At 32.9% G+C, this 27,941-nt stretch overlaps 1 protein-coding gene across 1 annotated transcript in view; it reads left to right on the top strand.

The window, feature by feature from the left end:
* The first annotated feature begins 22,565 nt into the window (after nt 1-22,565).
* The window catches only part of LOC108914777 (ankyrin repeat and IBR domain-containing protein 1), a 50,992-nt gene continuing 45,616 nt past the window's right edge, over nt 22,566-27,941 (top strand). The window contains exons 1-2 of the mRNA XM_018720657.1: nt 22,566-22,645; nt 26,710-27,033. Of these exons, the coding sequence (XP_018576173.1) occupies nt 26,865-27,033 (169 nt within the window). The 5' untranslated portion in view covers nt 22,566-22,645; nt 26,710-26,864. The remainder of the gene's footprint in view (nt 22,646-26,709; nt 27,034-27,941) is intronic.

Consider the following 27,941-nt stretch of genomic DNA (forward strand, 5'->3'; position numbering starts at 1 on the left):
AAATATTTGTGATTTTGTCACAGTGCATATCGAGCGGCGCCTTGGATATAATTACTATGTAAGAATCGTACATATTTTTAAAATAAAAGTCTAGAAAGTCCTACGGTCTGCTAACGCAATTTTCACTAATAAAATTTGACAAATACACATGCTGAAGTTAATAGTAGTAGTAGTAGTCGGTAAATAAAAATAACTTTTTAATTTTCACCTTTGAGGGCCCGTAACTTATTAACGAAGGCCCGTATGAAAAAATATTATAATTATGAAGAACTGATATTATTTTGATCTCATCTATTTGTACTCGACTTTTTTGTATCAAATACCGGGACACCCTGCATAAATGACTTTATTTCCAAAAACTATTCAACCAAGACACCTTTCAGACGTTTATTTTATTTTTATTTGTCTTATTCACAATTTCATAATTAAAAATTATATCAATCTGTTCAGTTAATTTCAGGAGGAACAGATTCAACTATTTCAGATAAATAAATTACGTTGGTATTCTTGAGAATAGCCAGTAGAGCAATGATCAGGATTTTTGGAAGTAAATTAACATGCAAGTTTTGCATATTTTTATTTGCAAATTTTAAGTAACATGATATTCTTAAAAAGTGATCTATAACATGGTTTTGAAGATCTATATAGAATATAGACATTCAAATCTTAACTAATTTTAATAGAAAACTTGCTTTTTGTAAGGGTAATCTTATCTTCGTGCAAATTTTCCCAAAATTTTCATATTTGTTGCATATTGCAGTGTACTACTAAAAATATTTCAGCTACATTTTGTTGACTAATTTCTTTTGTCGTAATGAGAAGGTGTTGAATAATATATTACTAAATAAAAACTTCTTTGTAAAAGAGAAATCGTTCATCTTCATAATTTCCTTCTATGTTAATTCATAGTTAGTTTAAGCTTCATTACATTTCAGTTCCGTTACAAATCGAATATAAACAGCCCTATATTTCATTGAAAAAATAACATAATTTTAAATAAAGTGAAAACAATTTGTTGCTTTAATAAGTTAGGTTCGTTGGAATTTTCAATTAAGGGGTTATTTCATTTTCTATGGAATGTCCTTCACAAATTTAATTCGAAATAAATAAATAAATAAATAAATAAAATATGTCAATTCTTTATGATTTCAATGTTTACTAAATCTATATCATAAGTTCAGAAGGTTTTACCTTAGATAATTTTAGATTATATAACGTTAATGAACCAAGGGTCTAATACCACACGGTTTTTGAGATACAGACTTAAATAAAAAAAAACATTTATGTATTCAATGTTCTGTGAAGATCAATCAGTGAAAGTTGGGCTAATTATATAATTAATAAAGACAAAAAATCAGAAGTTACTATATAAATCTGTCAACTGCTGACGGGGATACTGAGAGGCACTGTCCCTAAGAAACTAGTTAAGTGCTGTTTAAAATACGATGATTTTTCGAGTTATTATGGCGTGACCTATGTACCTGTTCGTTGCCATCACATAAGTATCTTGCACTTCTTTAGTCTCAGCTAGGAATCTTTGACGTGCTCTTGTTGTTCTGGAGCTAGGCTCTGTCGGGGCGGAGGGGCGGACTCGCCATCGGAACCTCTAAGCCTCATTCTCATTCTAAGCCTGATTCTTGTTCGTTTTAAAGCCGTATATACGGTTCCAGAATAAGGGCAAGTTTAAGATTTCTAGCTAGGGCTAAGGGAATGCAAGGTAATTTTAAAATTATTTTTTTAAAATAAGCATGTCACATAATTGAATTATTTCGAAACACTACATTAAAAAAATATTTACAAAAACTTTATACGTGTTTTTTGTTTAAAATAATGTACAAATAGGTACAATGTAATCATTAAAAGTACCTAAAAATTCTAGTAATTTTTTTAAAACTGTACTTTTAGCTATTCTTTAAATATTTATTTTATAATGATTTTGAATATAGTATTTAAATTTAGAATTTCTACGACAGCAGTGGTTTTGGACTTTTGATGAATACAAATAATTTAGTGGTGTTATAACATACCTACCTAACGAAAAAGATATTATGGAGAAACAGTTATATTTCAAAACTTAAGCTAAGGGAAAAATAAAATATGAGCACTAAAAGACCACATTACTCATTATACAGTATGTCCACGGTTAGAGTGGAAAAGAGGGAGAATGTTTTTATTTTCCATTTTACGAAAAAAAGGCATTCTTGATTAAAATTTTTGCTTGTCTTTAAAATGCGGTTGGCATGGAGAACCTTCATCTTGCATATACAGGGTAATCAGAAAATCGATAAAATTAAAAATCGTTCAAGAGTAAACTGCCTTTGTTTTCAACAATACAGAAATATGTTATTAAGGAAAGTTGCTTAGAATTGAAATTTATGTTATAATTTCAATTTGTGTATGAATCGGCCGACTTTAATAGAAACGGACAGCAAAACATTTTTATTGTTGATTTTAGGAGAAAAGAGCATTCTTGATTAAAATTTTTGCTGAATGTCTTTTTCTCGTAAAATAACAAAATGATGTTTTGTCCAACTAATTCTCTCATTGTTTATACTTTGTTAAATTTTTATACAAGTTATCATAATTTCAATATCTTCTTGTCAAATAGAGTATTTATTAATAAATAATTTTACTAAAATTGGTGCGCAAGCTATCGAAACGAAAGAAGAGTAACGTTTTAGCATTAAATTGTTTGAAATTTCAATTTTGTTTACTCAAAACAGTTGAAAGGTTGAATAAATTGGAGCAATTTTGATAATAATCACCCCAGTCTATAAATTATCTTTTAAGTATTATATTCGCAACATAACAGCAATACTCAGTTCCAAATTTTATTGTTTATCTGAACGGATTCTGGATATATCTAAAAAATAAGAAACTTTCAGAACCTCTTCTCTAACGGGCTTGCCCCCTTAGAAGACCCCTATGTTTATCCACCTATGTTTATATAAATTTTGTTCTTAATTTTAGTCATAGAATGTGCCAATAAAATATTGCAGAGTAATTTTCGGACACCCTGTACCGGTCGTTACTAAATTAAAATTCCATATGTTAAGATCGTATGCATGCAGATAATGTAATGCGAACACCAAAAAAAATTACGGTTCGCACGATATTTGTTGAGATAAAATTCCAAGAAAATCCCTGCGTCACTTTCTTGGAACTAACCGCATTCAACACCCGACATAGAAAGACATTGGCGGACAAGTTCAAGGCAAGCCCTTGCCGCGGTAAATTGTTACAGTAGTTCTGATAACAGAACTTTATTGGCTTATATCATTTTCAGAATTCTATATCTCAACAAATATTGTACGGACTGTATCACAACATTTCAACGATATATTAAGTACAGTTTCAAAGAACAGATTAATAAAACAGTTTCCAGCACACTCGACAACAATGGTAAAAACACGACTGGGCCTACTACACACTTAGCAAGTTTAGAGTTAATTAATTGTTAATTGTGATAAAATTTCTTTTCCTTGAGAAATTTTTACCCACCAAAACAGAAAATAACAAACGACAACAAGAAAATAATAAAGTTACAACTGCTGAACTATTAACTAAATTAATAAAGAACAAAAAATATGTAGACACTAACAACAGTTCGTATAATATTTGTTGCGATAGAATTCCAAAAACTACTGTAACAATTTACCACAGCAGAGAATAATGTGCAAAGGGTTTCTTTCTGAAAAGCAGTGTCGCCGATACTGGTATTTGGAGGGGTACAATCGAAAAAATGTGTTAAAAGTCAAAATTTATTACATTTCTAAACGATTATGTAAACTCTAAAGCATACTACAAAAAAAATACTTGTCGAAATTCGGTAGCATGTACCATTTTCGAGAAAAATGAAGTTGCATAGAAGCAAATGGGGGACAATTTCAGCATCTACTGTAGTATTTCAAGTTTTGCTCATTTATTTAATTGTGCAGCTATTTTGTTCTGTATGTTTCCGAATCTGTTTCCTAATATTTTTCTGTTCTTATCACTTTTTTTAAGCATTCATGTCCATCAACAACTTAGACCATTCAACAATTGTTTATTTTAGTAATTGTATTGTAGTAGTTTACAAAATCTAAAATTATTAATAGATAATTAATTACCATAATATGTTTATTTTGATTTACTTTTTTAAATGTTAGTTTACGACAAGCTGAATCTTAATTTTTTTTGTTAATAAAATGTTTTGCAATTTAACTGTTTTATGTGATACGTAAGAAATTAAAATTATAGTCTTAAATGCAAATACTGTTGATAGCTAAATGTTTTCAGCTCATTCAGTGGTAAAGTCCTCTTTTAATTTAATATTTTGATAATGTACTTGTGCCGCTTTATGTGAGCAAAAAAAATGCAACTTCATTTTTCTCGAAAATGGTACATACTACCAAATTTCGATAAGTATACCTTTTTTTGTAGTATGCTTTAAAGTTTACAGAACCGTTTAGAAATGTAATAAGTTTTTACTTTTAACATATTTTCTTTTCGATTGTACCTGTATCGGCGACACTGATTTTCAGAAAGAAACCGTTTGTTCATTATTCTTAATGCGCAGTTGATGTTTACTCGTATACAAAATTTGACATTTTTATCCTCAGTCGATTTAAAGATAATTAAGGAAAACCATTTGGAAAGTAACACACTGTATCTCGAAAACAGGGCGTGTAAGAAACATGAACTACCCTACATGAACTACATGAACTACCCCTATTATTTTCCCATGAGGAACTTGCACACAGCTTTTTTTGAAACATGAACGGGACACCCTGTATATCCTGTATATATCCAAAGTGTTAAACGTTTTATAGTTTTATTTTAATCACTTTAATAAATTAATGCATACGTAAGCAAATCTATCTCTACTTCATTTCCTTTTGGTTTATAGGCAATATAAATGTTTTACTGTCAATATCAATAAAGTTATTCCAATGATGACCTAAGGTTATAATAGAACGTCATAACGTCATAAAATCAATCAGCTTCCTGCGAAATATAGATTCAGTTCAATCTCCTAGTATGAAAAATGTTATAAAGTGAGACCATATATACCAGTCTCCAAATTTATGCTTCCAATATTTTCTGTTATAGACCAAATTAACTTTAGCACGTAATATGGAAAGAAAAAAAGAAAACCAATTTGGAGAAAATAATATTTATATGTGAAAAAGTTTTTCTCGGTTCCTAAAAAACTTAGCAAATTGGACTTACGAGGTTTTTCCATTAGGCGACGATTTTGATGTTTTCATGGTCCTCTAATCATAATGCAATTTCCTTTTATATATAAATATAAAGACGTATATGGTATTTAAACTGATTTGCTTAACTTGACTAAAGGCCTTCTTCCACTCTATGAAATGAGATTATTTTCAGTTTTTGAGTCTTATTCTTGTTTCTAATTTTCTGTTGTACAAAGATATTGCAAAATTTAAATTAGAACAAATATCCAAATTTAGATTACCTACTTCCTCAGGGCGATATTAATTAACATTCAATATTGAACTTTTTCATATTTCGTTTAAAAATAATGAAAAAAAATTATATAAACGTAGGCAGGAAAATGCATTTTAAGAGAACTCTGGCAGGCTTAACGTTAATCTCCTTAAAGTTAATTTTTACTGATATTTTTGAAACTGTGCAAGATAAAATAATGAAATTTGGAACTAAGAATTACTGTTAGCTGAAAATATAATGATTAAATTATTAAATTAAATAATTTCTATGTTTTAGTCAGATGCGCAAAGTATATCGTATACAGAGCATTCATAAATGATTACGAATCACGTGACCAGTAATTTCCTTCACGTTGTCAATTAAATTTCGGTAAAATTAAAACAATAAGGTGATATGTAATTTTCACGAGATTTCATTCAACCAATCAGCGATCTCATTGTCTCGAGCTTAGATCAGGAGCTCCATGTAAAAAAAAACGTTGATGATTTCTTTGTAATAGTATTAGTTAATGCCTTGATTATTTCCTGCGTTACAAATATATTTTGAAACCGATAATCGCTGCGTAAGATTAACAGAGCTCTTTTATCTATACATCGTATGCCAATCAAAACTATGCTTATGTTATAAAATGCTAATAAAACATATTTTATAAATTGTGGCATAAACAGGAAGTATTACAACGGAACGGTTTGTCATTGTTCATTGTAAACGAATCGTTAACATTGGTGACACTAAGATTTCGGGATTTTTAGTTGACAGTACCAGGCGTGCAATGTTGGTTGCCTAAACTCGGCGATCACGTGCTTTGCAATCATTTATGACAGCTTCGTATAAATATTTTAACTGTCTGAGGCAAGAAGAGAAACGACCCCACATAAAATCAGTGGAAAAAGACTTCATCAAATTGCTGGAAACTGTGAGATCAAGTAGGGGATATGATACAGATCAAAAGTTCTCATGGACCCGACCTCCGCCTATGCACTGTTTCGGAGATACGTGAGCTGGAAGTCACTCAACATAACCAAATCTACACTTAACATTACCCTGCAATCATTACTGGGATGAAGAACAATATTTGATTCCCGATATTATAGAGAGCTTGAGATTTATCAATAGACCTTACATTTTGAAAAAATAGGAATTGCGCGTCGAACTTAGTCGCGCTATTCTGCGTAGATACGAAAATGAGAACAATTTAATAAATGAAGAATTCGAAATAATGTAGGTGCGATTTTTAAAGTGAATTTCGCCCATCTTTTTACTTGTCATGCTCCTGTTCCAGTACCGGGAGGATATAGGTGTATTAGCAGAAAAGATCTTGTATACTTTCTCTGCAAACTGTGAAAAAGTCAAAGCGAACTTGTTAAGTGTAATCTTTCAGTATCCAAATAGACAAGCTGTAAGTAAGTGGATTTGTGGCTATTGCCCGAGAAGATTATATAGAAAGACACGTGACTCTATTTGCGTATTTGTTTATATAATCCTACACCAAAGAACCAAAAACAGTGAACGCTATTGACTGTACCCACATAGATATTGAGAAGAGCTCATGTTTTAAAGCACTAAGACAATCATACTGTATCCACAAAAGTAAACATTTGATGAAGCCTTCAATGATAATTGCTCCTGATGGCTATATATTAGATATTCAAAATCTAGATTTTTCAAACGCAGCTAACAACGATGCCAGAATTCTCTTAGTTTAATAGAGATGTTGATGGAATGCGAGACTGGTTCCGACAACACGATATATGTATTGTAGATATCAAGATGCTCTATTTTATGAATGCCAAAATCCCATCACTACTATAGGCATTCATACTCAATACTCATCTACAGAGGTAAACCAGCCAAGATTAATTAATAACCACAACAAGATGGGTTGTAGAGGCTCGAAACCTCACATAACCCGAATTTGAGTGATTTTCTTCAAAATGCTGGAGCTATAATAAATAAATATCACGGAATCATCACGATTTCAAACGCAGATGAAAATCTAGCTGATAGAATGCTAATTCAAACGCAAAAAGTTAACTTCAGGCAAGAGAGAACCTGGGGCGCGCAAAAGCGCGATGGGTTGAGTTAACAGCTGGCCATGTTCCACTATTCCCAGTACTTGCAGAAGGTTATTTACGGAATCTAACATTCGGAACTTATGAGGTAAATCTGGCAGCATCTTATATACAGCATAGCTTTCTAGGAATTGATAATGATTAGGAAGAAAATGAAGAACCCACTTTTTACTTGGATCAAAATACAAACGAAGGTTTCATGAGGAGTAGGCTGTTTTCTCGATTCAGAAATGCCACGGGTCATTAACTATGGATCTCATTTAATGAAGAGGACTTTAGAAACATGCGCCCATGTAACGGCTACTATATGGTACTTAGGGTATGCGAGACATGAAGATAATGTTAAATATCTTTCACTCCGAGTCCTAATGAGTATTCCAGGATGAATCATCAAAAACAAAACTTGAGATAGTAGATTCTCTTGATGGTAATTGTTGATGGAAGTATTCCTAATAATTCTCGGAGAATCAGTTTATCTATATTGAGAGTGAGGATCGCTGAGTATGACGACATTTACACACACCCACACACACTCACACACACCCACACACACCCACACACACCCACACACACCCACCCACACACTCTCACATTCTCACACGCGCGCGCACACACACACATGGGGTCAAGCATCTGCCACGTTCACGTCGTTGATCCAGGGTGACGCTTAGAGCAGATTTGGCTATCAGATTTCCAGCTCACGTATCTCCGAAACCGTGCATAGGTGAAGGTCGGGCCTATAAGGACTTTTGATCTACATCATATCACCTACTTGTTCCCACATTTTCAAGCAATTTGACGAAAAGTCTTTGATCCATTATAGTCGAGGAAATAAAGCACAAAACCTCTGAAATCTGTGCAGTAAGATGGATCGTGATGCGGTTTTTTGCATTCGATTCGTTAGAGCGTCCAGAAAGTTTGTGACCCTATGTAATCAATGAGAAATGAAAATTGCATCGGTGCATAAGAAAAATGCAATTTTAAAATTTCACCTCGAAGAGTTAAAATATGAAAAATTTATAACTCGGAAAATATTGACGGAAATGAGTTCAATTTTACTACTCGGGGGTTTTTGGGGTCGCTAAATACGAATATCACGACGGCAACTGTCTCCAAGGTACCTAGTGCCCAGGGTGGCTGGTTTCCACGACGCCTCCTGGAGTTTTGTGGAAATTAGTTATAAACTTAGTCGAAACTCGTTACCTTGGGGTTTTTGGGATCGCTCAACACGAATATCACGACGGCAACGGTGTCCGAGGTACCTAGTGCCCTAGGGTGGCCGGTTTCCACGTCGTCTCCTGGAGTTTTATGGAAATCCGTTATAAACTTAGCCGAAACTCGTTACCTCGGGGTTTTTGGGGTCGATCAACACGAATATCACAACGGTAATGGTCTCCGAGATCTGATGTCATCTTCATAAGCTTTATCGAATAACTAAATAAATTATCCGAAACATTTTTTTTTAAATTTGGCTCTTTTAATACAGTTGGTAGCATTGATGAAATTTTAGGTAAGGACTGAGATCGCTGGCCGCTGCTTCCACGTTTTACTCTTACATATACAGGGTGATCCATTAACAATGGGAAAGTCGAAAGCTGAAGCCTTATCCGAAAGTTGATAGTTTCGGAAATACAGGGCACTAGGTACCTCGGAGACCGTTGCCGTCATCATATTCGTGTTGAGCGACCCCAAAAACCCCGAGGTAACGAGTTTCGGCTAAGTTTATAACGAATTTCCACAAAACTCCATGAGACGACGTGGAAACCGGCCACTCTGGGCACTAGGTACCTCGGAGACCGTTGCCGTCATGATATTCGTGTTGAGCGACCCCAAAAACCCCGAGGTAACGAGTTTCGGCTAAGTTTATAACGAATTTCCACAAAACTCCAGGACGTCGTGGAAACCAGCCACCCTGGGCACTAGATCCTTGGGGGCCGTGATATTCGTGTTCAGCGACCTCAAAAACCCCCGAGTAGCAAAATTGAACTCATTTCCGTCAATATTTTTCGAGATGTAAATTTTTCATATTTTCACTCTTCAAGATGCAATTTTAAAAATGCATTTTTCTTATGCACCGATGCAATTTTCATTTCTCATTGATCACATAGGGTCACAAACTTTCTGGACGCTCTAACGAATCGAATGCAAAAAACCGCATCACAATCCATCTTACTGCATAGATTTCAGAGGTAAGGCCGTTTTTAGTGCTTTATTTCCTCGACTATTAGTTTTGTTCGGAGTCCTACTGTTGAACTGAACTGACTGTTAAAAAATAATGAATTATGTTGTTAAAATGTAAGAATTCATAGAGTCTTAGGAAAATAGTTGGACAAGAATAATGCTTTAATTAAAAGTTTTTCGGGTTGTTGTACCATGATCTATGTACCTCGTCGCAGCCAGTTACAAAATTACTTTAACTTGATCTGCCCTTGTTGTTCTTGGGCTAGGTTTCGTAGAAACATGGTGATTTTAATTACAGTACAAAGTACAAATCATAAATAAAGTAGAAGATAATACAATTATAAACACACTGGTACAAAAAAAAGGAATAAACAAAAAAACATGTATTTAAGTAAAAGCCCCTAATCAAATGCGGTTAACTCCAAGCAAGTGGGGTCTTCTTGGAATTCTATCTCAACAAATATCGTACCTACGGAGTTTATATTTTTACTATAAGAATGGCAAAGACCTGAGTATTAATGAAATAAATCTGATTTTGAGCATCAAAAATTATATAAGACTGTTCATGTTTCGTAAAGACCAAACTTTTACATTAATTTTCCTGATACAGTTGTTAAATACCGCCGCTAACGTTGAAGAGCCAATAAAAGTGATATATTTACAGACATATTTGTTTTTAAGTGGTATTGCTTACAAACTTTTTAATGGTCACAGTAACTAGAACTAAGACATGCTTTATAGTGTAAGTTTTATTATGTACTTCTACGAAGTAATATAAGTCCAACGTATCTAGAATAGTCGGACATAATTTTAAAGAAAAATGTTAATTTTTCTTCAGAAAAGTGCATTCGTAGAGACGAAGTTTTATCTGCAAATGTGCACTCCATTTTTTAAAGCGTAACGTTGTGAGAATGATAAATACTACAACGGTATTTATACAGTCTAAATCCTGTCTGTTTGTAATGTTTTACTACAAGTAGGTATCTATTATCTAGATCTTTTAGATTATGGTTTTTATTTATCCTAGAAAAATATAGAAGTTTGAGTCAATTTAAGTATCCTATCAGTATAAATACCTATGACCTTCTTTAAAATATATTATAAGCAGAGGCAAGGAAAGAAAACTAATCACAAATACTTTCTGTACATACGTACATTTAACAGCTAAAGGGTGTCCCAAAAGTAACGCAGGATTTCAATTATGCGCCATTTACATTCCGATGGATCCGAATAATAAAACAAGCTTTATTTATTTTGCATGATTACTATTTATAAGAAAATTGCACGTGTCAGTCCTTGGAACACACAGTCCCTGTTAATGTAAGATGGATAGAAGACAAATAATTAGAGCAACTAATGATAAGTAATTGCTAGCAAATGATTGAATAAACTTGTGTTAATGATATAGAAAATCTGCAGTTGGATCCAAATTTTACTCTTGAAAGTGATCCTGAGTCCAAGACTGAACAAAAACTCAGTTCAGATGACGATATTATTCATCTACTATATGCTTATCCTCAAGATAGTGATAGTGGTAATTTGGCATACTTAGATGCTTCAAATAATCAAAGTAACACATGTAAAAATTATATTGATAAAAAAAGTACAAATAGTAAGGAAAGGTCAAATGTATTAGAGCACGCAAGGAAAATCTAATAAGATATTTACCGGAGTTTCCTGCTCATGCTAAACAACTTGAAAATAATCCTAACCGTTGAGAGAATCACTCAACGGCCTAACCCAGTTGAGGTCTGTCCTTTGTTTACTTTGTTCACAGACGAATCGTTGCATGTGATCCTAATTTGGACTATAAATAAAATTTTGTTGTATAAACAAAGGCATTTTAACACAAATAAAGTAGAATTCTGCCCTCTAGATTTGCTAAAGCTGAAGGCTTATATTGGATTGCTATTGTTTTCTTCTATTTACAGGGTGAGTCAACGCTGTGGCAAAGTTGATTTATAGCTAAAATATAATTGAGGAAAAATATTTCAAAATAGATTCGGGTGGGGGGGCAGGTAATACACATTTCAAAAATAATTTGACTTATATGTCACACTTGTTGTTGTACTAGGTTCACCGTAAATTCTGAAGTGGTCACTGTTTATAAATATCATACAGGGTGTTCACAAAATCGGACCATATGTTATCTTTTTCAAAGAAAATAATTTTGTTTTTTCAAATGGAACACCCTGTATTTTTTAACGGGATGTGAAAGACCTTCTCAAAATCTACAACTTTTATAATAGGTGTTATATATCAGTTCCTCATATTTAACGACATTTTTCGCAATTTCTGTATTTTTCATTTTTTTACTATAGAGTCGACGTAGGTACTAGGGCTAATGAGATGTTATTTTAACATAATAAAATGAGAAGTAGGTATTGTCTTCAACTTTGTTCACTGTATTCAGCGTCCAGAAGAACAAATCATTGACCAATATGTATTTTTTATGCTCTAGTAAATATTTCCTCGGTTACTGCTTGTTTTGCATCAAGCATTCAGAGAATATATGATTTTATAAATGCATTAGTTACATTATTGGCAGAACCACATATATGAGATATACCAATATCGTTCAGAGATGACAATACATATTTCATTTTATAGATGCGTTAGCTACACTATTGGCGGAAATACTTATAAGAAAATTCCATTAGTAATTAGCCACACAATGTCATTTTTGTATTATTTTTATGTATGACAACCGAAATATTAGAATTATAGTTTTCTATGAAAAAGGTGCTAGGTATTTCAGGAAAGGGGGAGAGAAGTCACAAATAAGAAAACGTCCCCAGAGCAGAGAGAAAAATGTGCTACGTCTGCCCACAAGGAAAAGATAGGAAAACTCAAACAACAGAGCCGAGAGAGAATGAGCCGTCGCAGCGTATAGACGTATTTGTTGGTAGTGAACTGTATCCCATGTAAAATTAATAAGTATCAAATCGTATCTCTCTGGTCTTTACAATAAAAGTGTTAACATAATCTCGCAGTGCATCCTAAATATATTTTCTTTCATCTATACAGTGAGTGCAATACACTGATCAGTGATCACTAAGATGTCTCAAACCAGATCTCACAAAGATAAATTTGATTTCCATGCCTCTGTTAAAGATATTGTATCTGCCATACACTCTGATGAAAATATTATTAAGGAAATAGTTAAGTGCGTAAGTTACCACATTTCAAAAGATCTGGAGCACATGCATAAAAAATATGAGGATAAATTACAAACATATAAAAATTAGCTAGAAATTGTAAAGAGTTAAAATAAGGAAATAGTGTAAATTAAATAATTTGGAGCAGAAATTCAAGTGCAATAAGCTAAGAATATTTGGAGTGCCAGAAGGTACGAATGAAAATACCGAAGAAATTGTTCTAAATATCTTTAAACAAAATATAAAACTACAATTAAATTGCAGCGGGATAAAAAAAGTATTTAGAATAAATCAATATCAGTTCCAGGAAACAAAAACTATACATAAACCTCGAACTATTTTTGTTGAGTTTAGTACTTATAAGGATCGGCTAAAAGTTATGGCAAATAGAAGTCTTTTAAAATCAACTGGTATGATAATTAGAGAAGATTTAACCGAATTTACGTTGGGCTTATATAAAGCAGCTCTTAAAAAATTCAACTATAAATCTGTACGGACTCAAGATGGAAACTTATTTGTAAGGGGACCAAATGGAAATAAAGCAAAAAAAACAGATGACTATTGCCGTGTTATTTTTTCTTTTGATTATCAAAATAGGTATTGGGGTTGTTTTATTCTTTATTTATTTTACATTTATTTTCAATCACAAGAAAATCACACATAACGGCAGCTTTTCGTCGTGAGAGCGGGTCGTAGGTTAGGAAGCAGCTAGCTAAAATTGTATATACTGTATGGTGTTAAATTAGGGCGCCACGTAACTTATGAGTGTAAGTTATCTAGCTGTATTCTGCAAAGTTACGAAAGTCAGAACACTTCATAAAGTTAGGGTTTTACTGAGACTCTGATATTTATTAGTCACATATACAGGGTGAGTGAAAATAAGTGAGAAAAATAAAAAAANGCTTGGCGCATCGGATGTAATAACGTATACTTGGTAAACCAATCGCCAACAACTAAAAGATAACTATTACCCCCGGAAGACCTTGGGAATGGCCCCATGATATCAACAGCTATAATCTGGAACGGATATTGCGCTATTTTTTCAGAACCCATTAAACCCATGCTTTTTGTATTAGACAATTTTTGGGATTGACATATTTTACAGCTTCGTACATACTTCAATATATCTTGGCGCATTTTTGGCCAGTAATAATAATTTTGAACTCGCGCTAATGTTTTATAAAATCCGAAATGAGCGCAAGTGGGTGGATCGTGACTGTTACTTATGACAGTTGAACGCTGCTGTTTTGGAGTTAAAAGTTTCCACTCTATTACATTAGTCTGTAGTGGTAATTTACTTGGTATATATTTGTATAAAAGATTGTTTTCTATTTTCCATTGTGGGTAAAGATCTGGATTTTTTAATATTTTTTCACGTAATGTTATGTACCACGCGTCGAGGTTATCTAATGAAATATCTACAATACAAATTTCTGAGTTTTCGAGGGGATTCTTATTTTCGGGTGCTATACGAGATAAAGCGTCGGGTACTATATTTGAAGAGCCTTTACGGTGAACTAGGTTGAAAGAAAATTGACGCAATTTTACGAGCTAATTTTCCTGTGGGATTTTTTAAATTATTGAGCCACAAAAGGCTATAATGATCGGTAATTACTGTGAACTGAGTTCCTTCGATATATGGACGAAATTTATCTACACAAAATAATAAACTTAATAACTCTCTTTCAGTTACAGAATAATTTCTTTCTGCTCGAGAAACTGTTCGGGAAGCATAAGCAATCACGCGTTCGCTTCTGTCGATGTTTCGAACTAATACGCCGCCTACACCAGTGTCGCTGCACTGTGAAAGGCTGTGAAAAATCTGGGGAACATAAAATAGGAGAGGAAATGAGAGCCTTCTTTATATTGATAAATGCTTTTTCAGCATCAGGGGACCAATTAATTTTTTCTTTCTTTTTCTTGCCTTTTAAGAGATCATTTAATGGAGACACTAGACTAGAGAAGTTTTCAATAAAACGGCGGTACCACGAACATAAGCCAACAAATCTCTTAATTTCGGTAGAAGTCGTTGGTCGCGGATAATTAACCATGGCAGACACCTTGTCCGGATCTGTACGCAGTCCGACCTGGTCAATAACATAACATAAATATTTCAGAGAGGTTTTAAAAAATTCGCATTTTTTCAGGTTGATAGTGAGGTTTGCCTTTTGCAGACGTTCGCGGACTTCATTTAATAAAGTTATATGTTCCTCAAATGTCGATGAAGTGATGATAATGTCGTCGAGATATGCGAAAATTTTTGGTTCGAATTCAGGACCGAATAAAGCGTCTACTAAACGTTGTTGAGTTTGAGCACTGTTGCAAAGTCCAAAGGGCATTACCGTAAAATGAAAAAGACCTCTACCAGGTACACTGAATGCCGTTTTTTCTCTCGAACTTTCATCAAGAGAAATTTGCCAAAATGCCTTTCGTAAGTCTATACTGGAAATAAATTTAGCGTCCCTGAGCATATTAAGTATTCGATCTATTCGCGGAAGAGGGTATGAATCATGTTTGGTTATCTCATTTAACTTACGTCCATCAAAACAAAAACGATATTCCCCAGACGATTTTTTTACTAATAGCACCGGACTATTCCATGGACTATGAGATGGTTCTACAACGCCTAATTTTAACATTTCGTCTAATTCCTCATTTAATATTTTTAACAGGTAAGGTGACATAAGATACTGACGCTGTTTAAAGGGTTTAGCATCTCCAGTATCAATAGTTAAGGTAATCTTATCAGTACGGCCTAATTTAGTTTCACTACTTAATTGTTTAAAGCTGTCTAAAATTTGTTTTGAGACTTTCTCCTGTTCGTCTGTAAGTTTCCTTATATGAGACATTTCTCGCGACGTATTGATGCTATTTACTTCCGTAACAAGTTGTACTTTAGCTTTGTTTTGTTGACATTGTACTTCCCAAGTATCATTTTGAAAATCTATTTTAATTCCAAACAATTTACAAAAATCACTCCCAAAAATAAAACTGTGTGTCAATGTAGGCACAACGACGCTTTTAAGAACTAGGCAATTATTATTAATTACTATAGGTAAATCAACTAAACCTTTTACTGGTTGTTTATTTCCATCTGCCGTGGTAACTTCTTTAAGTTCAGAGGGGTTTATTTTTATATGTAATCGATTTAATAACTTAAGTCCTTCATTTCCTACTATTGAAATGGTAGCACCTGAATCTAATAATGCAACTATATTTTTGTCATAAAGTTTGACAGAGACATATGGACGGTTATCTGACATTTGCTTTACAAAAATAAGTAAAAGTTGTTCTGTTGTATCTTCTCTATGGTTTTTATAAAAACTTGTAACTACTTTTAACCACTCCTGCCATTCATTATTGTTAAAGAAAGAATTTGAATTTATGCTGTTGGTCTGGTTAATTATTGAAGGGACTTGGTGACCAACTGACCAAGTTTTCACTACTAGTTTCCCTGGCAATTTTTACATGTACGAATTGTTACATTCGGAGTACCGCATTTAAAACAAAATTTTCTCTTGAAATCTGATTTACATTGACTATAAGTGTGATTGGCTCTCCTACAATTCCAGCAACTTTTTCGTTTAGAATTATCTGAGAACTTAGATGAACTAGGAGTAGGAACATCGTTATTTGTTGAAGTACTAGCTACACTAGGAACTGTTTTCGAATTTTTATTAGGTTTAAAGTTACTTTTATTTACTGACAACCTATCCGTGTGAATACTACTAGATTCTGGGTTCTCGATGTAGGCTAATTCTGAATCAATAGAACACGCTTCAAATCTACTGGATGAACTCTTAGTTTCAATATCCAACACGTCAGCTTCTTCTAATTTTTTACAAAGGTTAGATAATGCTAAAATTGAAGCGCTTTCTTGTATAGCTAATCTTTTCCTATACTCGGGTTGTAAGTTTTTTTGTATATATTTAATTTTTGTAGCCTCCGCCGCAGGTCGACTTAGACGATTAAATAAGGCTTCCATACATGCAATGAAAATAACGACGGGTTCTAATTTCCCTTGTCTGCGCGATTTGATTTGTTCCCAAATATCTTCGTCAATGCTTGATTTAAGAAAATCTGTTTTTAGCTTTAGAATTAAAGAATCCCAGTCATTTACTTGTGGTTTTATTTGCCGTAACCAAAATGTAGCTTTCCCGGTGAATAAATCGCTCGCGGATTCGAAAAGATCGCTTTTAGTAATACGTCGAGCTTGGGCGAGCTCTTCCACACGTTCAAGAAATGAAAGGAGTTTTTTAGACTCGCCGTCAAATTGAATACCTAGTTTATATACTGGTTCAGGTTTAGAAGAACACGACACAACTACATGATATGTACTTGGGTAATTTGGACTATATTGTACGCTACTGGCTTGATTTGAGGCATTTAAATCTACAACACGGTCATGTAACTCCGCATCAAGTTGTATACACGTTGCGTATGATTCATTTTTAAAGGCAGTTTGAATTTCACTTTGAGGCTTATCGCTTGACTTAATTCTTTTAAATAACGAATCGGATGCCGGTCCCTCAAATTCTAATATTAGAGATTTAATAGATTCTAAAGCGGCAGTTATGTCATTTTGTTCGGTGTCAAAATTATAGTTTGGGTCCTCTAATATTGTGGAACCACTGGCACCTTGCTCTTTATCTAACAACCTGGCTAAAATTTTACGTTTGTCATCTTGACCGCGATTGTAAATAACATTTCTAATTCTTAATTCATAATTTATTTGCTAATAGATGCACTGGTTTAAACATGGTATCCATATTCAGCTATTTAATATTTAAATATAAATTTTAACTATAATATTTACCTAAGCGTTTCGATCGATAAAATAGCGAGAGCAAAAAGAAGTAAAGTAAAAACAAGGAGGCAACAGATAAGGTAAAAATTTGTCCCAAGAAATTATCGAGGCGGTGTAAACTTCCAAGTCTTAAAGCAATCGAAATAAATATTGTGATATATGCTGGGCGCAAAAATATGGGGACTCAAACAGAATTNCCACGGAAGTACTTTGATTTGGTGGGGGTAACATTTCCGGAATAAACGATTGATGAACTCGGCAACCAGAAATACAAATACAGATGGTAGACATATGTGACACTCAATACCTGATGAATGGGACTGTTAAATAAGAAGATTTATTTGATGGTAAGTATTTGGTAGTTAGTAATTAGTAATTAACCTTTTTTCTTTTTGTAGGTAACTTGGTAAGTTACTGTAAACCGAAGAAATATATGGATTCATATAAATTGTGAACCAGTTTTAAACAAATGCACCTACGTCATCTTTTATTTAAAGTTGTGGTATTCTAATGTAGATAATATATATATTTTTATATTGTTATTACCGTTACCTGTATAAGTATTTTCCATTAAATTTTACAATATCACTTATCAAGTATTTTAATTTTTCTGTTACCTTATTACATTGTAATTGTAAAATTAGTTATTCATAAAGTAATTAATATGATTTTACAAATTTTAAGTACTTTTCTGGCGGTAGTAATTTTAAATGCTACAGTATAATTCTATACTCTACAACTTTTATAAGGAACTTTTTTTTCTAGCTCTTATCTCTTTTGAGTTATCTTGAAAAAGTCCTTTATTTTATCTTTTTCACCCCTGGACGGAGGTTGAAAAAAAATTAGTGTCACTCATTATTATATACCTCAAATTAACTTATATCAAAAGTTCAGGCAAGTTGACCAAAATTGCGATTTAAAGGCCCATTTAATTAGACTATTTGGTTACATCGCTTTTTTAGGGGGAAGCAGAGAGGTCATCATCTCATTGTAGGATTAAGATTTTCAACTTACGTAATATTTAGTTAGAGTAGTTACATGGAATACAAGAAGTATTTTTGTTTGAAACATCCCACAAATACCTGTGGGTATCAGGATAAAGAATATTTCATATTTCATATTTTAGTTTATATGATTTACTGCTATACATTTTTGTATAGCAGTAAATCATCGGAAATTAAGGTGCTTACGTAGTCGGCGTTGTTACTACCATCTATCTGCAAATAAAGACGACTAGCGCATGCGCTTGAGCTCGATAGACGCTTTGACTTAAGCTTACTCGGTTCTATAGTTGGTATTTTCGTGCGTCCATACCGCTTTAACCTCCCATAACTTAATTCCTATTTTAAGAATAACAATAGGTTACTTACGCTTAATTTTGTTTTCCTCTTAGCGAGCGGATTTACAATTAATTATTTTTGTTACTTAACTGTCTATTGTCTATTAGACCTATGAAATATATTATCAGTAAAGTATCTCATATAATAAACATTTAGTATAGATTATCGTTTTATTTTGCCAGAGTTTGACAAATTTTGAGGTAATGTAAATATTGAGGTGTTCCGTGGTAGAAATTTGTCTGGCGTCCTACTAATATCTTCGAACCACTCCCCCTGCCACTGAGAAGCCTTCCTTTTGTAAACGTCCAACTGTATGTAATATACAGGGTGATTCAAAACTTATAAAAAAAATTTGGATGTACAATTTGGATTTGGATGTCTTACAAATACAATTTTGTAAAGAAAAAATCAAAAAGGGCAGTTCCAAAATGATTTAAAAATACACTTCTGCACGGCACTAGAAACTGATCCACTGGAAAACCTGATCTCGCACAATGCGACCGGCATGGCGGCAAAGTGTGAAAAAAAAACCGAAAAAAAAATTATTATAATAGCAAATTCAACTGCTTTTGCCGTTATTGTTATTATTAATTAATAAAATTAATTTGTGGTTTTAAATAATAAAATAATTTGATAATTTGACATAGGTAATGTTACAACAACTGTTCAAAACTTTATCCATTGACGTGTAAACACATTTGGGTCCATCTTACTTAATTTCTACGAACTAGCACCTTGTCTTGCTTCACCATAACACACATTTTGTCTTGTTTCACCTTAATTTAAAACAATATCCAACAACTCCGAGTTGCTATTCACGCAAGCCATTTTTGATACTACCTACTAAAAAACTATTGTAAACACCACAGATAACAGGTCAACACTAACGCAACGACGATTGCAAAATCGGATTTCAGTATTCGGAGTCGCTGAGGTCACGTGGCTCTCCACGCGTATTGCGAATGACGCTAGAGACTACAGTTGTCCAGCTATGTAATGTACTACAACTTTAATAATTTTTTTCTCAGAAACTATAAGGATTTTACAAAAACTTTTTTAAGATATTGACTCCATTTCTCATGCCACATCTATTCCCAAATTTTTTTGGATAAGTTGTGAATCGCCCTGTAGATTGAACGATCTACAATTAGATAAATATTTATTTAGGTCGGTTACAACTGTTAAAGATATTTTGGTATTTTTTATTTAGTTTTTAGTATCTAAGATTAGACTTTTTTCGCTAAGAATGATGGACCTTTTGTTTTCTTTTTTGTGATACTGTGCGCAGATATTTTTTAATCAAATTGTAGTAATATGAATTTTTTCAAATAATGCTAAATACATCAACGTTGTTAATTTTTACTACCTTGTATGGCCCACTAACTACGATTTCTCCCAGAAGGATTTGGTATACCCTGTGTGTTCTGCTCTCGGTTTTGCGCTTCCGATCATAAGTATCTCGAAAATCGCAAAAATATCTAACTTCTTTAACAAGTTGTAATTTTTAGAGTAAATGAACTCTTCATAATGTCATATAGATGGCATCTCGATTCAAAGAAATTAAATTCTGAGAATTTTTTAAAATACAAACTATTTTTGAAAAACCTTTTCAGTTATTATAACTTATTGAAATTTATTTTAGTCGTGTCAGTTATTTTATTCAAAATGCTATTGGGCCGGAAATTATTTATTTTAGATATGTTTTAACGAATAACTTTTCTAAGTTATAATATTGTTTCANGTTATTACCGTTACCTGTATAAGTATTTTCCATTAAATTTTACAATATCACTTATCAAGTATTTTAATTTTTCTGTTACCTTATTACATTGTAATTGTAAAATTAGTTATTCATAAAGTAATTAATATGATTTTACAAATTTTAAGTACTTTTCTGGCGGTAGTAATTTTAAATGCTACAATATCATTGTATTAAAGTCATATACTACTAAGCTACCACCATGGTTTCTACACAGATTTGTTTTAGAGACAATATTTTAGGTCTCCATTAAAGGAATTGGTTAACTGGTCGGATGAATGAATTGTCATAACCTATTTTGAACGTTACAGATAGAGATGTAAATAAGTAACTATAGGTAACAATTTAGCTATCTGTTTATTTAATCAAATATTAATCGAGACTCAATATATTATTGTTTTTAATTATTGCAATCAAACCAATGTATTTAAACAACATTTTCACCAAAATAACCCGATTAACGAGATGACCTTATACACTGTAAAAATATTTTAGTCAAATTTCACTCAATTTTACTCAATAATGTATCAATTTCTGTCCACACCCTATTGAGTGAAGAGTGAAATTTTCACTCTATTAGTATAAGTACAACTGAGTGAAACTATTGGAAATGAGTGAGTTTTATTCAAATCCGAGTTACTGTTAACTATCAATTGAGCTATTTTTTACTCTATTCTGAGTATATAAAACCAATTTAGAGTTAACTTTTTCTCTAATATGATTTAAATTGAGTCATTTTTTACTCACACTTGATTTTTAATTAACTAAATATTGAATGCAAAGCTAAATCACTCATAAATGATTAGTATATACAGTGTTGAAATTAATTCACTTTGCGGGGCCTCCTCCTGTTCTGGCTGAGACCCGTCAGCTGAGACTCGCCGCCGGCGGCTAAAGCTTGTTCTCATGGCGATCACGCTTTTCTAAGCATCAACTGTGGTCGAGATTACAGAAGCAGTATGTAAGTGGTGCCATCTTCACGGCGCCATTCAAATTACTCGAAATTAATATACATTTAAACTCACTTAGTAATGAGGACATTTACTCTGATTTTGGTACAAGTGCACCAAATATGAGTATACGCGAAGAATTTATTTAAGGAGTGAAAGTACTCAGTTTCAGTTTAAACATAATCGCAAATGAGTAAAATGATCAAAATGTTCAATACTGACAGAAAATGTACTCAATAATTTCACACAATGGATTCCCTCCGAACCTTTACTGCTGCTTCCACTCACACTGATTTTTTTTACAATAAAGGGACGATGGGAATAGACAAAGACAACCCACGACAACCAAAAAATGAGGTAACTCAATAATGAGGACATTTACTCCGATTTACTTACAAGTCCACCAAATACAAGTTTATCTGCAGAATTTATGAAACGGGTACCTATATTGGATTGAAAGTACTCAGTTTTAGTTCAAATATTATCACAAATGAGTAAAATTATCAAAATGCTCAATGTTGAGTGAACATGTACTCAATCATTTCACTCAGTGGATCCACTCTATCAATTGCTTTCACTCACACTAATTTTTTTACAGTGTACAGTTCATGTTCAAGTCGCCCCGTACATTTTATTTCAAGTTGTTATTGAAATGGAAACTTATGTGTGATTTCATCGGAATTTACCTTAATTAACGTGTATTGTTGACTTCAATTCTGTTGAAATTAACATAAATCCAACCGAATCTATAAATACCGCCTTTTAAAATAGGCGGCGGCGGACGCCGTTCCGTGGACGCCTGCGCGTCCATAATCGATTCGGCGACTGACTTGCAACTAGCTATCACGAAAATGTCAATTTGTTGTCAGAAATATCGCCGAATAGATAAAGAAAATGTCAGATAGTAAGTCGACCGAGGGCTGGGTGAGTATTATTTTAATATGTCTTATAAAGTGTGCCTTGCCTTGCTTGACGCTTGTCTCTTGTTTCGCCACAATCGGCCGACTTGATGTTAGAGGATGTTCCCTGATGTTTTTGTTATTTAAACGTAATCAGATGTAATTCGAGCGGTATAATTATGTGTAGGCTGTGCTGGAAAGGATGTTTGTCCGGGGGTAGGTTGAAACGGCTTCTAAAAACGTGTATTTTAGTTATAACCAACGCCAGCCAGGTTGACATTTGTCCTTTTATACATGTATGTTGAATGTAAGATAGCTGTGTAGTCTGTATCTGTTAAATGTAGTTGTTTTTAGCATCTTTCGAACTGATGTGTTAAATATTACATGCAAGCTTGTTTTTAACCATACAATTTCTACTATTACTTGTATAATTATATTGTATTGTCTTCATTAAATTTATTTTCAACATTCATTCTATTCTAATGAGTAGACTGTGGGACATGGGTAGTAATTAAGTATTAAATTATGGATAATTGGTATGATGAGTTTAACATTCTGTATTTACCTGTTTAAATACTTCACTGCTTACAAAGTTGAAATTTTAGAAAATAAAACCTAAGGTAAATTAAATACGTTTTAATAATAAGGTTTAGATTCTTACTAGCATCCGTTTTTAATAATATTGAATTAGTAAACCAAGGTATTTCTTAATCACTAGCCCACATAAATACAGTAGTTTTTCATCCTACAGTAAGAGATATTTGGATACTAACTTGCCTGAAGCTTCTTAGAACTATCAAACTTAGATACATTCAGTGTGCAACAGGTTATAAAAAGTGTTTTATTCCTTATACAGGGTGTCCCATAAGTACGAGTACAACGAAAGGCCACATTCTGTACTCAGAATATGCAGATTAAGGCTAATCAACTTAAATTCAACATCGCTTCGTTTGGCCGCTAAATGGCACCAACACTTTTTAAAATTTTAAATATCTCTAATATTCAAAGGTCGAGAAGTCGCTCCAACATAATGTTTATTGCATTCACAATTTTTTTTAAATTATTATTTGGACGCGTTTTTAGCTAAAAGTCCAAAAAGTATTCTGAAAAACTGTTTTAATGTTAAATTTGTTATCTATTTTCCTTCTTTTCTCTGATAGTACAGGAATATATGGAATTTTTATTGTGGATGTAATTAATCTTTGTTATCAAACATAATTTGTTTTAATTTCAATATTCCCAAAGACTGTTTCAACAAATGTCTCCGGGCATTGATTATTTTTTATTAGTACATTTTTTATGAATTTCAATTTATTATTAAAAATTTCATCTTCTGAGGACACCAGTTTGGCTCTATCATACAAACATTTAACTAAATACACCTTTCTTTATATCAGTATAATGATTTGAATGAAACTTTAGTTATCTGTTAATGTGAGTTGGTTTTCTATAAACATTTGTTTCTAAATAATTGCCATTTTTTAAATTGAAATATCCAGAAAGGGTAGCGAATTATTGCTTTCTATTTCCAAAGTAAATTTAATTGTTGGTTCCTTGTATATAATATTGTCTAGAAATATACTGGGTGTCCCAGAATAACGTGTACTACGGAAGACCACAGATTCGTGGTACAAAAAAATATTTTTTAAATGTTTACATTATCGTGTCACCCATATTGTAATACTTAACAAAGTGTTAGTAGGTACTGATTTTGTAGGTTGACTGCAGTCTGATCTTTAAGTCATTATGCCTGACAATTCTTAATAAGTGTTTACGACGGTAGGATATACCACCTGTTAATTCATTTTTCGATATGGAGACACGCATACGAAGAATTAGAGTTATTTACAATGTGCCTAATTTTGTTGAAACAATCAAATATAACGCTTTGATAGCATTCTTATTGGCTCTGTTATTCTACCTAATAGACTGAATGGGAAATTTTATTTAGAACTTTATTTTATTTACCCGAGTTATTGGAAGGTGTGCCATTATTACTCAGAGCTAATATGCGGTTTAAGCATGATGGAGCTCCACCTCATTTCACTGTAAATGTTCGACAGTATCTGAACTAAAGATTCCCTCGTAGATGGATAGGTAGAATGAATAATACTCCTGTTAGCTGCCCTGTATGTTCACCAGACTTAACACCTTGCGACTACTATCTTTGGGGCACTCTTAAAACAACAGTGTATGCTTTCACATCTAACACTGAAGAAGAGTTGTGGGGACATATCCAAATTCCCATAAATGTTTTAAAAAATTGCTTTTAAGAACTCCAAAGGGTGTCCTTTAACTTTCTTCGCTCAATTAACCTTTGTTGTAAAAACAACGTTGGTAATTTTGAACAGTTTTTATGATAAATTGTACTAAATTTAATAATATCAACTTTGTTACTTTTATCTTCAGCATTTTATTGTTTATTTATGAATTATTTCAATAAAATTAGTGGCGTTGTAAATAACTCTAATTCGTCGTATGTGTGTATATCGATATCGAAAAATTAAGTAACAGGTGGTATATGTTATCGTCGTAAACACTCATTAAGAATTGTTAGGCACAATGACTTAAAGATCAGACTGAAATTACAGTCAACCTACCAATTCAGTGCCTACTAGCACTTTGTTAAGTATTGTAATATGGGTGGCAAGATAATGTAGACATTTAAAAAATATTTTTATGTATCTAAACCGCTCTTTTAATCAAAATTCTACAAGAGGCCCAAAAACCACATAGTTTTTACACGTAAACTTAATAATTCCCTTATACATCCTGTACTTAAGTTAGTTCTATTTGTCAAATTGCAGTTGATTTTTAAGTCACTGAACCTGTTAATTTCCGATGAGTATTTAACACAAAAGATTTATCACTTTGTATTTCATTTTTTTCAACATGAATAGATACACATCCGATTAAATCTAGAATGCTCTTTGAAATCATCGTACAACAACCGAAGACATGGAAGAACAAATTCTGGATGGGAATGAGGAAGACCCTAGAAAAAGTTCTAGGTGTCTAGAAAACAAACTTGCAGTTCCTAAAGATGTTGCTCCCTGACTTTTAAGGAACAGTTATCAACATCCCTTATCGTTATCCCTTATCACTTAGATAGAGTGCAAGATTCTACTCACAGACCCATACAATATATCACTTTTCTAGCAGTTATCAGTTTTAAATTATTATCATCCCTTATCCTTATATCTTATCACCTCAATAGAGTGCAATATTCTACCCAAAGACCCATACAATACATCAATTTTCTAGCAGTTATAAGTATTAAAAACCACAACACCAAAATCTGTCAATTGAAAGCAAAAACCTACACCCCAAAAATAACGTTAATTAGAATATTTTAAAAGCTTTTTCTGGGACTTTGAGGCCAAAGGAAACGATTTAGAATATAGGTAAATTAGCCTAAATTGGCCTATTTCCAGAAATCTGTAGTCTTCCCTGTATATATCATATCCAAAAATTTTGCTTTGCTATTACATATTATTTAAAGAACATATACATTCAAGGTCACTGAAACTTCTCCCTAAAGCTAAAATCACCTTTTCGACTCCTATTGGTAATCTATAAATGTATTAAACATTACGCTACATCATATGTATGTATGTATAAAGTAGTATAGGAAGTACATAAACAAAATTTAAAAATAACATCTGACTTCTAATTTCTACGAAATGTTTTGATAATAAATTTAAAATGTAATCTAAAGCAATGTGTGTACAGTGTCTGTTATACTCTTATATATTAAAATGTATTTATGAATTGCTAATGATGAAACAAACTGAAGTACTGTAAATTTATTTTATGAATGAATCTCTCGTATTACTAAGTAAAAATTTATTTGTTGGGAGAATTTCTGAATTATAATGCAAATAGTAGTACAGACAATTACAGATCTATTTTTACGGTTTTTAGACGAAGAAGTAAACATCTGCGATGTTGCCACATTGTGTTTATTCCGTTTCTCCGAATATTCGGCAATCACCCAATATTACCACATTAAAATTTGTGTTTCTTTCTCATTATAGACCGTTTTTCTAATATCACTATTTTTGTACATTATTTCCTTTTATTTTCCAGCAGAGAAAATGGTGCTGTCGAGGTCGAAGCTGTGTTTCCTGACATAAATCACTGGGTTGACTAGTAGACATATCGAAATTTTTTATACTCTCGATTTGTATCAACGTAGTTTAGTGACCCACTTGCTGTAGAATTTATCCAAATAGTCGCCAGCTATGGGAAGTACCTCATCCAAATTCAAAAAGTACCTTCAACATGGAGACGAGTTCGCCGCCATGCAAATCTACCAGAGTTCCCCGGAGCTGAGGAAGAACTTGGACCCTAACCTCAGCTACGGAGAGAACCACAATCACAATACAGCTCTTCACTACGCTGCCAAACATGGTGAGTGGAATGCATATCACCATTTATTGGAAAATTCAAAATGAACTGTTATGATGGTTTTTTTATTTTGAATTGAATGAGAAATATATATGATCTTTGCAGAAAGATTGAAGTAGTTATAGCTATTTGCGTATAGCTATGGCCACATTGTTGGTTTAAACTTCTTGATCCTTCGAAAGACATTTCTTCATACTCTCTTCAGAAGAAGAAACTGTGATTAAAATTTGTTGGTCGTTATCTCTCTAGGTAGCTGAACCTTGAATTACATCTCCTAGACAGTTCGACTTGGGAAAGATTGGAGTGAAGTTATCCACACATTTCCAGCCACGATTTATGACACATGGTACATTGAAGGTGGGATAGATGAAACCGCAGATATGGGCGGGGCAAGACATGCGCATGCGCTGTGTGCGCAATAGACGCAGTATGTAACTAATTAATCATTCTACGGTGAACTCGGTGATATCAAATACGCCTATATAATTTACTCAATACATGGGTACAGCGAGTAACTAAATTAGTTAAATCACGACAGGATGTCTTTGAAATATTATAAATATAATAACGAATTAGCGTCATAAAAGAAAATTATTTTCTAGAGTTGTGTTTACGTTGCCAAGTGCACGCCCGGAAAATCTATAAATATAGACCACCAAGGCAAAACATTGTAACCAACATCAGCTCCGAGTAGCATCCCCCTGAATTATTTTAAATATAATAAGGAATTAGCGCCATAAAAGAAAATTTTTTTCTCGAGTTGTGGGAACGGTGCCACATGCACGCTCGGAAAATCTATAAATATACACCCCGTACTACTACCCCACCAAAGGAAATGATTGTAACCAACACCAGATCCGAGTAGCATCCCCCTGAATTATTTTAAATATAATAAGGAATTAGCGCCATAA

The sequence above is a fragment of the Anoplophora glabripennis genome, unplaced genomic scaffold (genome assembly GCF_000390285.2).
Source record: "Anoplophora glabripennis isolate ALB-LARVAE unplaced genomic scaffold, Agla_2.0 scaffold761, whole genome shotgun sequence".
NCBI lineage: Eukaryota > Metazoa > Arthropoda > Insecta > Coleoptera > Cerambycidae > Anoplophora > Anoplophora glabripennis.